This window comes from Scleropages formosus, chromosome 7, assembly GCF_900964775.1.
Source record: "Scleropages formosus chromosome 7, fSclFor1.1, whole genome shotgun sequence".
NCBI lineage: Eukaryota > Metazoa > Chordata > Actinopteri > Osteoglossiformes > Osteoglossidae > Scleropages > Scleropages formosus.
The window spans coordinates 25,781,084-25,792,403 of record NC_041812.1 but is presented as its reverse complement, the minus strand read 5'-3'; the positions used below and the strand labels follow the sequence as shown (position 1 = coordinate 25,792,403).

Genomic DNA, 11,320 nt, shown 5'->3' with positions numbered 1-11,320 from the left:
GGGTGGCTCACAGCATCAGGGGTATAGCTAGGAGTTCTCGGCTCCCTGAAAATGGTTTTAACTAAAATAAATTACTGCTGGAATTTGTGGGCTCTTTATACATGAGGGCCCTCAGCATTGTCACCGCCATTCACCTTACTTGCAACGGCCCTGCACAGCGTACATGTCATGTGTGTCTGTGCTCACGTCTCCCAAGCTGGCATGGGTGTCACACTTCAGGGAGCAGACAAGGAGCAAAAAGTCACATTAGAAATGTTAACATTTTTTGAAACGCTGCAAAAATTTGTGTGCAGTTGTCCCTTATGTAAACATGCATGCTTACGTATGTTATTACTTTCTCACACCTTGGTGGCATGATTGAAAATAGGACTAAAAATACACAGCTTCTAGGTTATTGGTGCACATTTCAATGTCCCTTTATTGATGTGTATTCAGATCTCCCTTTAAAAACATGTTCCTGCAAACTGTCCAGATCCTCCATGCACATGTGATGACAGTGCAGTATGCTGACCCTAAGTGAACTCCTGCACAACGAGCTCCTTGAGGGACAGCTGGGACACCAGGCCCCTCTGTGCATCCTTCACCTTGGTCAGCTCCTCCTGCAGCTGTGCGATGGGCTGGTCCACCTGGTAACCAACATCCACCAGCATGGCCAACAGTGGGCAGCGGTATTTGTGGAGGCCATATCGACGCACCAGGGGTAGCGCTCGCTGACCGATGGCAAAGGCTTCTGCAAGCTCGTCCAGGTCACGTTGGCAGACCATCACAGCACACAGTGTGGGCACCATCAGGCCAGGGCAATGCTGTGTCAACTTCTCTTGTAGCTCCAGCACTCGCTGCAGGATCTCCAGCGCTCGGCTGTACTGGCCACCCCGCAAGCAACCATGGGCTGTCCGTAGCTCGGGCTTTGTGAAGAAGTCAAGGAAAGGCGGTGCCCGACGGATGCAGCGGAAGGCGTACAGCTGAGCCAGGTAGTCCTTAAAGGCGATACGACGCTCAGCAATGTTCTCCTCTGCAAAGTTGCCCATCAGTCTCTTCCTTGGGAACGTCACCTCCTCCAGCTCCTCGCTGAACTCCTGTAGAAGCTCGTGGTGAAGGCGCTCAAAGTCACTATAGCGCCTTTCGATAGATGCCTGCTTGGAGTCGTAGCTGCCTGACTTGATCACCACAATCTCATACAGCTGTATCGGGAGAGAGCACAACGCCCCAATATTTCATTCTAACATAATGCTTTGAATGAAACGCCTTTGAAATACAGCTTTCCTGTGTATTAATCTGTAGTGTTATTTATAATTATCTACACACAACAGATACGGAACAAACCAGAGGAAAAACGATTAAATCCCATGACAGCTACTCACCACATATTTGGACAGGGCTTGTTCCACAGTACGTGTGGAGGGGATCTCAAACAACAGTTTGACAGGTTTCCTACCAGACTTCACCTCCTTCCAGTACTGCTGTAGCTCTCTAGTGGTCATACAGGAGCTACTTCCTGAACTTTGTTCTGCATCAAACACATTACAGGACAAGTGCTGTATTTAGAGACAAAATGCTATGAGACAACCTTGTGGGAAAGACATTATATGAATTGAGTTGCACTCCACTGAATTGCATTTTGTTTGCTGCCACTTGGATTGCTCTGGTACTGGCTGACTGACCTAAAGAGTCCCCTTGGCCCTGTCGTGGGGAGCCGAAAGGCTCAGGCATTGGTTTTCTTACTGTGGTGTCACAATGTGGCTGGGATCGCTGGCCGAGTACTGTGGACCCAACGCCTTCTTGAACATGACATTCCACAGAGGCTACATTCTCAGCCATCTGACAAAGCAAACAGCAAATTTAGCACATAAACTTTAAAGATGTCAGTTATATCAATCAAGGGCAACTGAGAGAAAACAAAACTTATTAAAGAAGTTGTATAAGCAAATACTGTGTACAGTATATTAACATGCTACCAGAGCAGTTCATGGTAAATATCATTATATCCAATATTGTTAACAAATCCTGTAATGAAGCACATATGAACATGGTATTTACCTCAAATTGCTTCAGTAACATTACCCCCCTTCATCCATCTGTCCAATAGGTCAAACATGAAAGGGCACAAAGTATTATGTTTATTAATTTAGATGACCCTTTTTTCCAAAGCAACTTACAATTATTTATCCATCTATACAGCTGGGTAATTTTATTGGAGTAATTTTAGCATAGGTACCTTGCTCAAAAGGGGGTGCAGTGGTGCAGCAGGTTTGGCCAGGGCTTACTCTCCAGTCAGTCTGGGGTTTGAGTCCTACTTGGGGTGCCTTGTGACAGACTGGTGTCCCATCCTGGGTGTGTCCCCTTCCCTGCCAGCCTTACACCCTGTGTTGCTGGGTTAGGTTCTGGCTCATTGCAACCCTGCTTGAGACAAGTGGTTTCAGCCAGATACCTTGCTCAAGGGTACCACAGCCAGAGGTGAGATTCAAACCTGCAACCTTTGGGTCCAAAAGCAGCAGCTCTAACCACTACACTACCAACTCTCCCTCTCCTTGTGATCTGGAGCCTGTCCTGGAAGCACAGGGTGTGAGATACCCTGCTTCACATGCTATGAGAAATCATTTTTAAGTAGCTTAACTAATATCAACGAATATGGGCAGCATGGTGGCACAGTAAGTGGTCACTGTTGTCTCACAGTGCCTGGGTGGTGCGAGAGGATACGGGTTTGACCCTTGCTCAGCCTGTGTGCAGTTTGCATGGGTTTCCTCTGGGTGCTCCGGTATCCTCCCACACTCCAAAGACATGCTCTCAAGTGAATTGGTGACTCTAAAGTGTAGGTAGAGTGTAGGGCACCTGGTAGTATAGTGGTTAGGGCTTCTACCTTTGGATCTAAAGGTTACAGGTTTGATCCCTACCTCTGCCTATAATACCTTTGAGCAAGGTATGTACCCTAAATTGCTCCTGTAAAATTGTGTAGAGCTAAGAGAGCACATTTAGGATGGGATGCCAGTCTGTCACAAGACACTCTAAGCAGGACTTAAACCTCAGACCTGTTGCATACTGGGCACTAGCTGAACCTACTGCACTCTTACACCTTGTTCTTTCCTGCTGAATAAATGGGTAAGTCACTTTGGAGTAAAGTGTCAGCTAAATAAATAAATGTAAATTGCCCATAGTATGCATGAGGGAGGTAGAGAGTGTTTCACTGGTGTTTAGATGTGGAAGTTGCATATAGTTGTATTTTCCATTGTAAGTCACCTTGGGTGAGAAGCTGTGGGCTAAATATTACTACATAATGTTCACGGGAAGTCGCTTTGTAGAAAAACATCTAAATGAATAATTATATTGCAAGCCAAGGAATCGGCTAGACAAGGAACAACATCACTGGTGCGAAATAAAAACTCGTTGGGCAAAGAGGAAGAGTATTTTATGTTCCCTATAAACCTGATTAAATGTTTGTGTTATTTGCTGGGCTACACATAAGTGCGGAAAGTTCCATTTTCTCTTTACATTTTCCTATATTTTATGTTTTACAGCCTAAGTGAAATACACCACTTCCTCTTAACTACTGAAAGACGTTGAAACACGACATTCAAGGGAAATTACAAAAGGGGAAGTGAGCAACTTGAGAGTGATGATATTTACATTTCAGAGCTGAACATACACTCTGAATACTGTACCTCATTTCAATATTTGTACGTGTTACTCACCACAAAGGTTAACTCTCTGGTTGCAGCAGCCGATGCCTGATGGACAGTCTTGGATGGAGGTTCTGATCTGGTGAAACTCTTGGAGACTTGCCTGCCTGCTTACTTGCCTGTGATCTAACAGGATGCTGCTCCACTGGTTTGTACCATTGGCAGTGTGGTTATTCTCACCACTCCAGACCATTCACTGCCCTGGTCAGGTGAGGCTCCATTCCTTCTGACTGTGGGACGAACAATACGCAGCTGGCCAGATGGCAGAGTCCTGGGCAAGAAACAAGTCGAAAATGAGAAATACCGCATGCGGAGGACTGCACATGCACTCTGACTTGAGGGCGGGACGGAGGGAGGGAACCAGACTGGGCGAAGAGGAAGTGAAACGACTGCAGAAAGACAACATAATCATTATTGTGTTTATTAACACTGTTTGAAAACTAAATTTCATCTTTTATAATTATTTATGTTTTATTGTACATGGGGAAGGGTGTGAGTCCGACCAAGAATCAACCAAAAAATCTACATCAGAATGAGCTGGGGAATAGAAGGTCTTCGCAAGATCATTCCAGTTTTTGTTCCCGCACTGCTCAACAATGAAGAGAATATCCTCCACCGGTAACATACGTCCACATCATTACTAGTCATATATTCAAAGACTCATTTGCATCAATTTACATTTAAATTGAAAACCCGTTCCTACTCCGTGGGAGCGTTTCCAACTCCACAGTCTGTTGGACCACTCGCAGTGTCCCATTCTTTGGAAACTCGGAATGAATTATTACCATGGGAAGCACCAGCTAGAATCACACTTTACTTTGGACGCTGGACAGCTGCTTCATTCTCTTTCTCGTCAGGTGTCGAATTTAGTTATATATTTGAGAGCCATTCAAACATGAGACACATGTTATTTGAAATAATGTTTAGTGCTGTATGCTCATAGCTGTAACATCTGACTGTCTATGAGCTCTATGATCATGTCATGTGCTCTACTGGAGAATCCTGTCAGAAAAGGCGGAAGAGCTCAGTGATCACATTCCTATGAGGGCAAGAGAACATGAAAAAAACAATAACATTTAAAATTTGCACCAAGCCCACATTTAGTAAAGTCTTGCGTTACACCTTTCAGTTCTAGCAGGAATGAAAAAATGTTAAAATCTAAAGTGCCTTTGAAACAGTCTCCTTGAGAATCTCTTCGTGATTTTGCGTTTTCTTAATTGCTTAAAGGAAATGGGTGTTGCAGTGATGATTTCCGGAAGCTGAAAGTTACGCAGTTCTTAGCTCTGCTGGCTTTCTGGTTGGAGGTTCCAAATGTGGCAAGAAACGTGGATGGATTCACGGCACTTATTTGTTTCTAGCCAAGGCGTTTTAAATGTAGCTGTGCAAGTGATTAATTTGAGTTATTTGGAAGGTGTCTATCAGTAAAAACCAGAGTCCGGGAGAGTTTTACCCATCCTTGTACCTATGGTGGTCAGCAGCAGACACATCGTACTTTGTGAGGCTTTGTGTGGTGGAAAGCTGTCTAGCTCAGTGTAGAGGTTAGGGTGAATTTTGAAGAAAGTGACTTTTACAGGAGTGTTGTGTTTAAAAGAATCAAACATTTCAGGGGGGGTCTGGGTGAGGTGTTGATATACATGGCATTTGTCCAGTTACACAGCTCCAGTGACATGGCCGTCTACTACATTTACATTTACTTGATGCTTTTCTCCAAAGCGACTTCCAATGAACTTTATGTAGTGTTATGAACCCACACACCTTATTCACCAAGGTGACTTACACTGCTAGATACACTACTTACACTGAGTCACTCACAAGGTGTAGGCTGATGGCAGTGTCATGTGGAGCCGTGAGGCCTGGAAGGAAGGTCAAAGCCAATCCATCGCACCACTGTTACAACTTCTGCAAAAGCTGCTTTGCATGTGTGTCTCCACGCTAGATTACATGGCAGGAAAGTCCAGCTACCCCAGAACAGACTGAAAAGTCGTTGTCTTCCACTTTGAAATAACCTTTGTCGTTCCTCGTCAGAAAAGTCCCTCCGTCAAAAACAAGCACAAAGAGGTAATGATAAAAGCTACATCCATATCAGTTAAAATATTATGATTCCAATGCTGCTGTTTAGCAGCAGTTGCTTTGTTCCACGAAAAACAGAACGGTCTTTGAAACTCCCAGCAATGAACATCCGCAATTTATTACAGGAGTTTGTCGTTCTACCTGTAATAGTGAAAACTGACAAATGTTCTCCGCCTTTGTGCTGTGATAATGATTAAGAGCTGTGATTGATGATTGCTGTTTCTACTGTACACAACCTAACTGCCATATTTCGACAAGACTGCCATAACGATTCTATCTTCCTGAATTTTCGTAGTAGTTTGAAAAGTAGATATGATGATCATATGATTATCTGATTATCTATAATTATCAGATGATCTATCTCCAGCTATATATTATTATCTGATTATCTCATCTTATTATTATATGACTGGGCTGACTAAATATGTACCTGGGAACTGCAGCATTGTATCCTATGAATGAAATCATTTAAGAGCCAGAAAATGTTCACATCATGTATGTCAAATGCACAAACTCATAAAGTACTACTGGACGGCAACCTTAATGTGTATTGAATAAATGGTCTTAATTGTTATTACGTAAATTTAATATTTGGTCTAATGATTATTTATAATGTTTATTGGGAATGTTATCGACTTGTGTGCTCATACAGATCAGTTATGACACATTATTTGGAAAGTCAGTAGAGAAGAAGCAAAACCAATGGGAGTGAAATAGACTGAGCAGTTGTAGGGGACTGTGACCATCCTTAGAAATAACAGTACAGCATATGAACATCTGAGCTTGTGATGTGGCAGATGCTTGGATCGGCAATAAAAAGATGTCTTTGGCTTTTCCACAATGATCCAGATGGGGATAGAACTGGTGATGCTGACGGGAAGCTGCTTATTTTTTTTTTCCAGCACCCCAACGCTGCTTTTCCACACCGCTTTATAGTGGGGATGTTTTACTTTTCTCTTTATTTTTGTCAGAACCAAAGTGAAAGGTTTTCGTACAACAGACTATATCAAATGGCTTCTGAGAAATACATTTCATGCAAGCAAAGGATGTTCTGCTGAACACCATTAACACTAATGCGGCATCATACGGCGGAAAGTAACTAACTGCACTTAGGAATCACGCGTCTGCAGCCAAGTGTCCCTTCCTGCTAATGTAATGAACACATTGTATTTTCTGCGAGATGTACGTCGCTTCGGAGGAGAGCGCCTGCTGAATGAAGAAACGTAAATGTAAACTAAATGACTTTGCGTGGTTTTCGCGCAGGACGGCGTCTACGGCTCCGGGCCCAATCTGCAGAATTAGGCCACAGGCAAGCGGCACAAGCCAAGAACAAACACCTGAGACACGCTGCCGTCGCTGCCTACTGCAAGCGGTGCCAGTGAAACATGGTTTCATGGAAAATTACTACATTTTAATAGTGCTGCTGCACCCCCCCCATATTCCTCCCCACTGCCATTCAATGTACATTTAAAATGTAAAGGTAACTACTCTATTAAATACTTAAGCTTCGAACAGTGTTTGAAAACATGAAAGGATGTTTTCTATAAAAGAAAACTGTTCGCCATCCCCACTGTTTAAGGGCCACGTTGTTGTTTAAACGCGAAAGTGTGAAAAGCGGGCGACGAAAAGTAACTCCGCTGCGTTATGGCCGAGCTCACTGCTTTCTGTCTTGTGTCTGAAAATGAACAGGAGCTGCGCTCCAGAATGTGCTTAGTTACATCTGAAAGGGATGCCGAGAGCATAATTTGAATATTTAAAATGGTACTGAAAGCTGCGACGCTTCGAGCTGAAGTTTGTTTTGTTTAGCCGTTGGTCGTTCGTCAGACAAATCGCTCACTTTCGTCAGGCTATCGCCGCTTTCTCGCGGAAGCGGGCACTGGCGGAGCTCGGCGGACAGCTGGACTGTTACTGCCATCTAGTGGCCGTGTGGCGTCTCTACATGTCCAGCGACATCAAGAGTTGAGCCGAGTTGAGCTCAGCCGGTCGCGACTGCGTGCTTGTAGGAGAGCAGCCGGGCTTTCATACACTCTCAACTCTGAGCGCGTGGTTCCCTTCTCTCTCTCTCTCTCTGTGTGTGTCAGAATTTCGCCTCCCCCCTCTCTCTGTCTATCCTTCGCTCTCTCTTTGTCTCCTCCCCCTCTCACACTCTTCCCTTTCTCGCTCTCTCTCTCCCCCCCTTTCTCTCTCTCTTTCTCTGTCTCTTTCTCTCCCTTTCTCTCGCTCTCTGTCTTCCCCCTCTCTTTCTGCTCTCTCTCTTTCACTCTCTCTGTTCCCCCTCCCTCTTTCTCACTCTTTCTCCCTTCTCTCTCTCTCCCTCACTCTCTCAGTCTCTCTCCCCTTTTCTCTCTCCCTCTTTCTCTCTCATTTTCTCTCGCTTCACTATATCCCTTTCTCTTTCTCTCTCTCTCTCTCTCTTTCACCCTCTCTCCCTTTTCGCTCTCTCTCTCTCTCTTTCACCCTCTCTCCCTCTTTCTCTCTCTTTCTCCCTTTTTTCTCTTTCACTCTCTCTCTTTTGCTCTCTCCCTCTCTTTCACCCTCTCTTCCTTTCTCTCTCTCCTTCTTTCGCTCTCTCTCTTTCACTCTCTCTCCCTTTCTCTTTCTCTCTCTTTCTCCTTCTCTCTTTCACTCTCTCTCTTTCACTCTCTCTCTTTCTCTCTCTTCCTCTCTTTCTTCTCTCTCTTTCACTCTTTCTCTCTCTCTCTCGCTCTCTTTCTCCTTCTCTCTTTCACTCTCTCTCTTTCTCTCTCTCTCTTTCACTCTTTCTTCCCTTTCTCTCTCTCTCCCCCTTTCTCTCTTTCACTCGCTCTCTCTCTCCCTCTCCCTCTCCCTCTCTCTTCCCCCTCTCCTGTCGATCTGTTGCTCAGCTTGCTTTGCTGACACTGCATCACTTCTTTTAAAGACATGAAACTCGTGTCTTCCTCGCTGTTTTTACATGTAGCCATAAAACCATGTTTCGGTTTTTCATGTTGTGTTTTCATGACTTCAGTGTCACTAATTCATGGCAACAGCCAGAATTTGCATGGATTGTCTCCTGTAACCCCTTGGCCTTGCAAATGATTAATGTTCCGCTCAATGTGGGTTGCTGGTAGCAGAGTGATTAACACTGCTACCTCTGGACCCAAATGTTACAGGGTTGAATCCCACCCCCAGCCTGTAGTCGCTGCCCTTAAGTAACATAAACTGGACCTTACGCTGCTACAGTAAAGTTGTCCAGCTGGGTAAATAATTGTATATAGCTTAACAGTCCTTTGGGACAGTTTGTAGTGTAGTGATTAGAGCTGCTGTCTGTGCTCCCAAAGGTTGTAGGTTCAAATCCCACCTGTAGTACCCTTGAGGAAGGTCCTTACCCCAAATTGCTGTAGTAAACATTACCCAGCTGTACAAACTGATATGTAACTGTAGGTAGATTAATGTTGTAAGTATCAGCTAAATGAATAAATGTCATCTGCCCATAACCACAAATTTTTAAGAGCGAAATGAGATGCACGCCCCCTCCTTGATAACTGAATGTTAGATCTGCGGCATTGTAATAGAGGAAGCTGTGAAGCAGATACAAAGTTTTATTCATACTGTAGAGGAACAAAAACGAGAGTATACTGAACCTTAATGAGGAATTTCAGCTTGAACTGTGACGGAAAACACCATGCCGCATAAAAAGCTGGTAGTATAAGTGGTTAGAGCTGCTGCCTTTGACCCCCAAAGATCACAGGCTCGATCTCCACCTCCGGCTGTAGTACCCTTGAACAAGGTACTTACCCTAAACTGCTCCAGTAAAATTACCCAGCTGTATAAATAGGTAAGTAACTTACTTTAAGTTGCTTTGGTGGGAAAAAAATGTCAGCTGAATGTAAAGTAGCCTGAATAGGCCAACAGTGAACTCTCTAGTACACATTTTTATAGTGTTATGTGATAGTACTGCCATGTTCCAAGAGGACACGGAGCGATTAAAACCACAAATGGGCATCCATCACTTAATTTGCAAAGTTTTTTTTTTTTGGTACTCATTGTGGGTAATTTCATAATTTAGTAATTATATTCAGTTGTAAGGATGGTCCCAAAAACGACTAATCTTTCCCAACAGCATTGCTTTGGGCAAATTTTTAAACCTATTGCTCTCTTAACACATTGCAGCAGTGTCTCCTTTACCAAGATAATACACAGTAATCTGCGAGATAGTACACTAGTCAGAAGTGTTTCTCCTCTTTAAAAACAATCTGTCCTGCCATCTGCCCGACCACTCTCCTGTGCTTCTGCCTAAAGGAATTTAACTCTGTATTCAATGTCAAAGCCTCCGCTGAAGCTCTCAGAGCCTTTCTTATGCTGGAGAACCTCTTAGGCTAGAGCGGTACACGCACAGACACTAAGTATTTTTATTTTGCGGAATATACGCCAGGCACAATTATGAGTATCAAGTACATAAATATTCAAACAATTGTATTTATCATTGATTCTTGTTTTCCTGTATTTTACACAACTGTTGTCCTGCTGTAAGAAGTATAAAGAGCTGAAGGCTTTAGGGATGAAGGATCGACCTCCTGATGAAGGAGAACTTTGAGCACAGCTGCTTCAACCAGGTCTTTATGGAAAAGGAGCAGTTCTTCATCATCACCCATCTGAGACCTGGGGAGATGAACGCATGTTCATTGCTTCTTCAAGTGTAAGCAGCAACTCAGAGCCGAGACCATGACATCTTTCTTCCTAATATCACAGTATATTACTTATTTACCTCTTTCCAAAGGTCACTTGCATAGCATGATCACACTCTACAGCAGCTGGATATATTTAGATTCTTTTTTCTGTTCTTTTTAACGCTGATCATTGTATGCCTAACTCTGTCTTCTATAGTTACATTTACATATATTTATTTAACAGACACATTTCTCCAAAGTGACTTCCAATGAACTCTATGTAGTGTTATGAGCCCACATACCTTATTCACCGCGGTGACTTACACTGCTAGATACACTCCTTACAAGGGGTCACTCATCCATACATCAGTGGAACACACTCTCTCTGTCACTCACACACTATGGGTGAACCTGAACAGCATGTCTTTGCAGTGTGGGAGGAAACCAGAGCACCTGGAGGGAACCTACGCAGACACGGGGAGAACATGCAAACTCCACGCAGACTGAGCAGGGATCAAACCCATGTCCTTTCACACCACCCAAGTACTGTGAGACAGCAGCGCTACTCGCTGTAGCGCGGTGCCACCCATTAGTTAAGTGGTGTTGTGAGTTTTACAGTCTCATCACTATGTCAGCTCTTCAGGGATGTCCTATATGTGGGAGCCAGAGCCTCCAGATGCCACTACAACACCCAGTATAGGCAAAAGAGAATTACTGAGCAGGACAAGACCACTTCATATCTTTAACAAAGGTGTATAAATAAAATTTCTTCTGTCAGCATCCATCAGTTTAAATTCCTACTGTGATGTGCAGACATTTCAGGTGTAGTCTTGGAGATGGTATGACTGTGCAATATTATGCTCCTGGGTTTGAATCTCTGCAGCAGTAACCTTGATTGAAGTACTGGATGGCCTGAAATGGTCCAGTAAAATACCACGCTATAGATTA

The 11,320-nt window shown here is 43.9% G+C and overlaps 1 protein-coding gene across 3 annotated transcripts; it reads right to left on the bottom strand.

Moving 5' to 3' along the window:
* Positions 1-405: 405 nt before the first annotated feature.
* Positions 406-3,952, bottom strand: snx20 (sorting nexin 20). Of its 3 annotated transcripts, XM_018738893.1 has the most exons (5): positions 3,687-3,952; positions 2,038-2,075; positions 1,662-1,818; positions 1,362-1,507; positions 406-1,181 (listed from the first exon to the last, which is right to left on the bottom strand). In XM_018738893.1, exons 2-5 carry the CDS (start codon positions 2,056-2,058, stop codon positions 513-515), a joined length of 993 nt encoding a protein of 330 aa, XP_018594409.1. In that variant the 5' UTR covers positions 2,059-2,075; positions 3,687-3,952; the 3' UTR covers positions 406-512. The 3 variants fall into 3 exon arrangements, with proteins under 3 accessions (XP_018594409.1, XP_018594410.1, XP_018594411.1); XM_018738894.1 differs by lacking the exon at positions 2,038-2,075; XM_018738895.1 differs by lacking the exons at positions 2,038-2,075; positions 3,687-3,952 and having other exon boundaries at positions 1,723-1,795.
* Between the last annotated feature and the right edge of the window lie 7,368 nt (positions 3,953-11,320).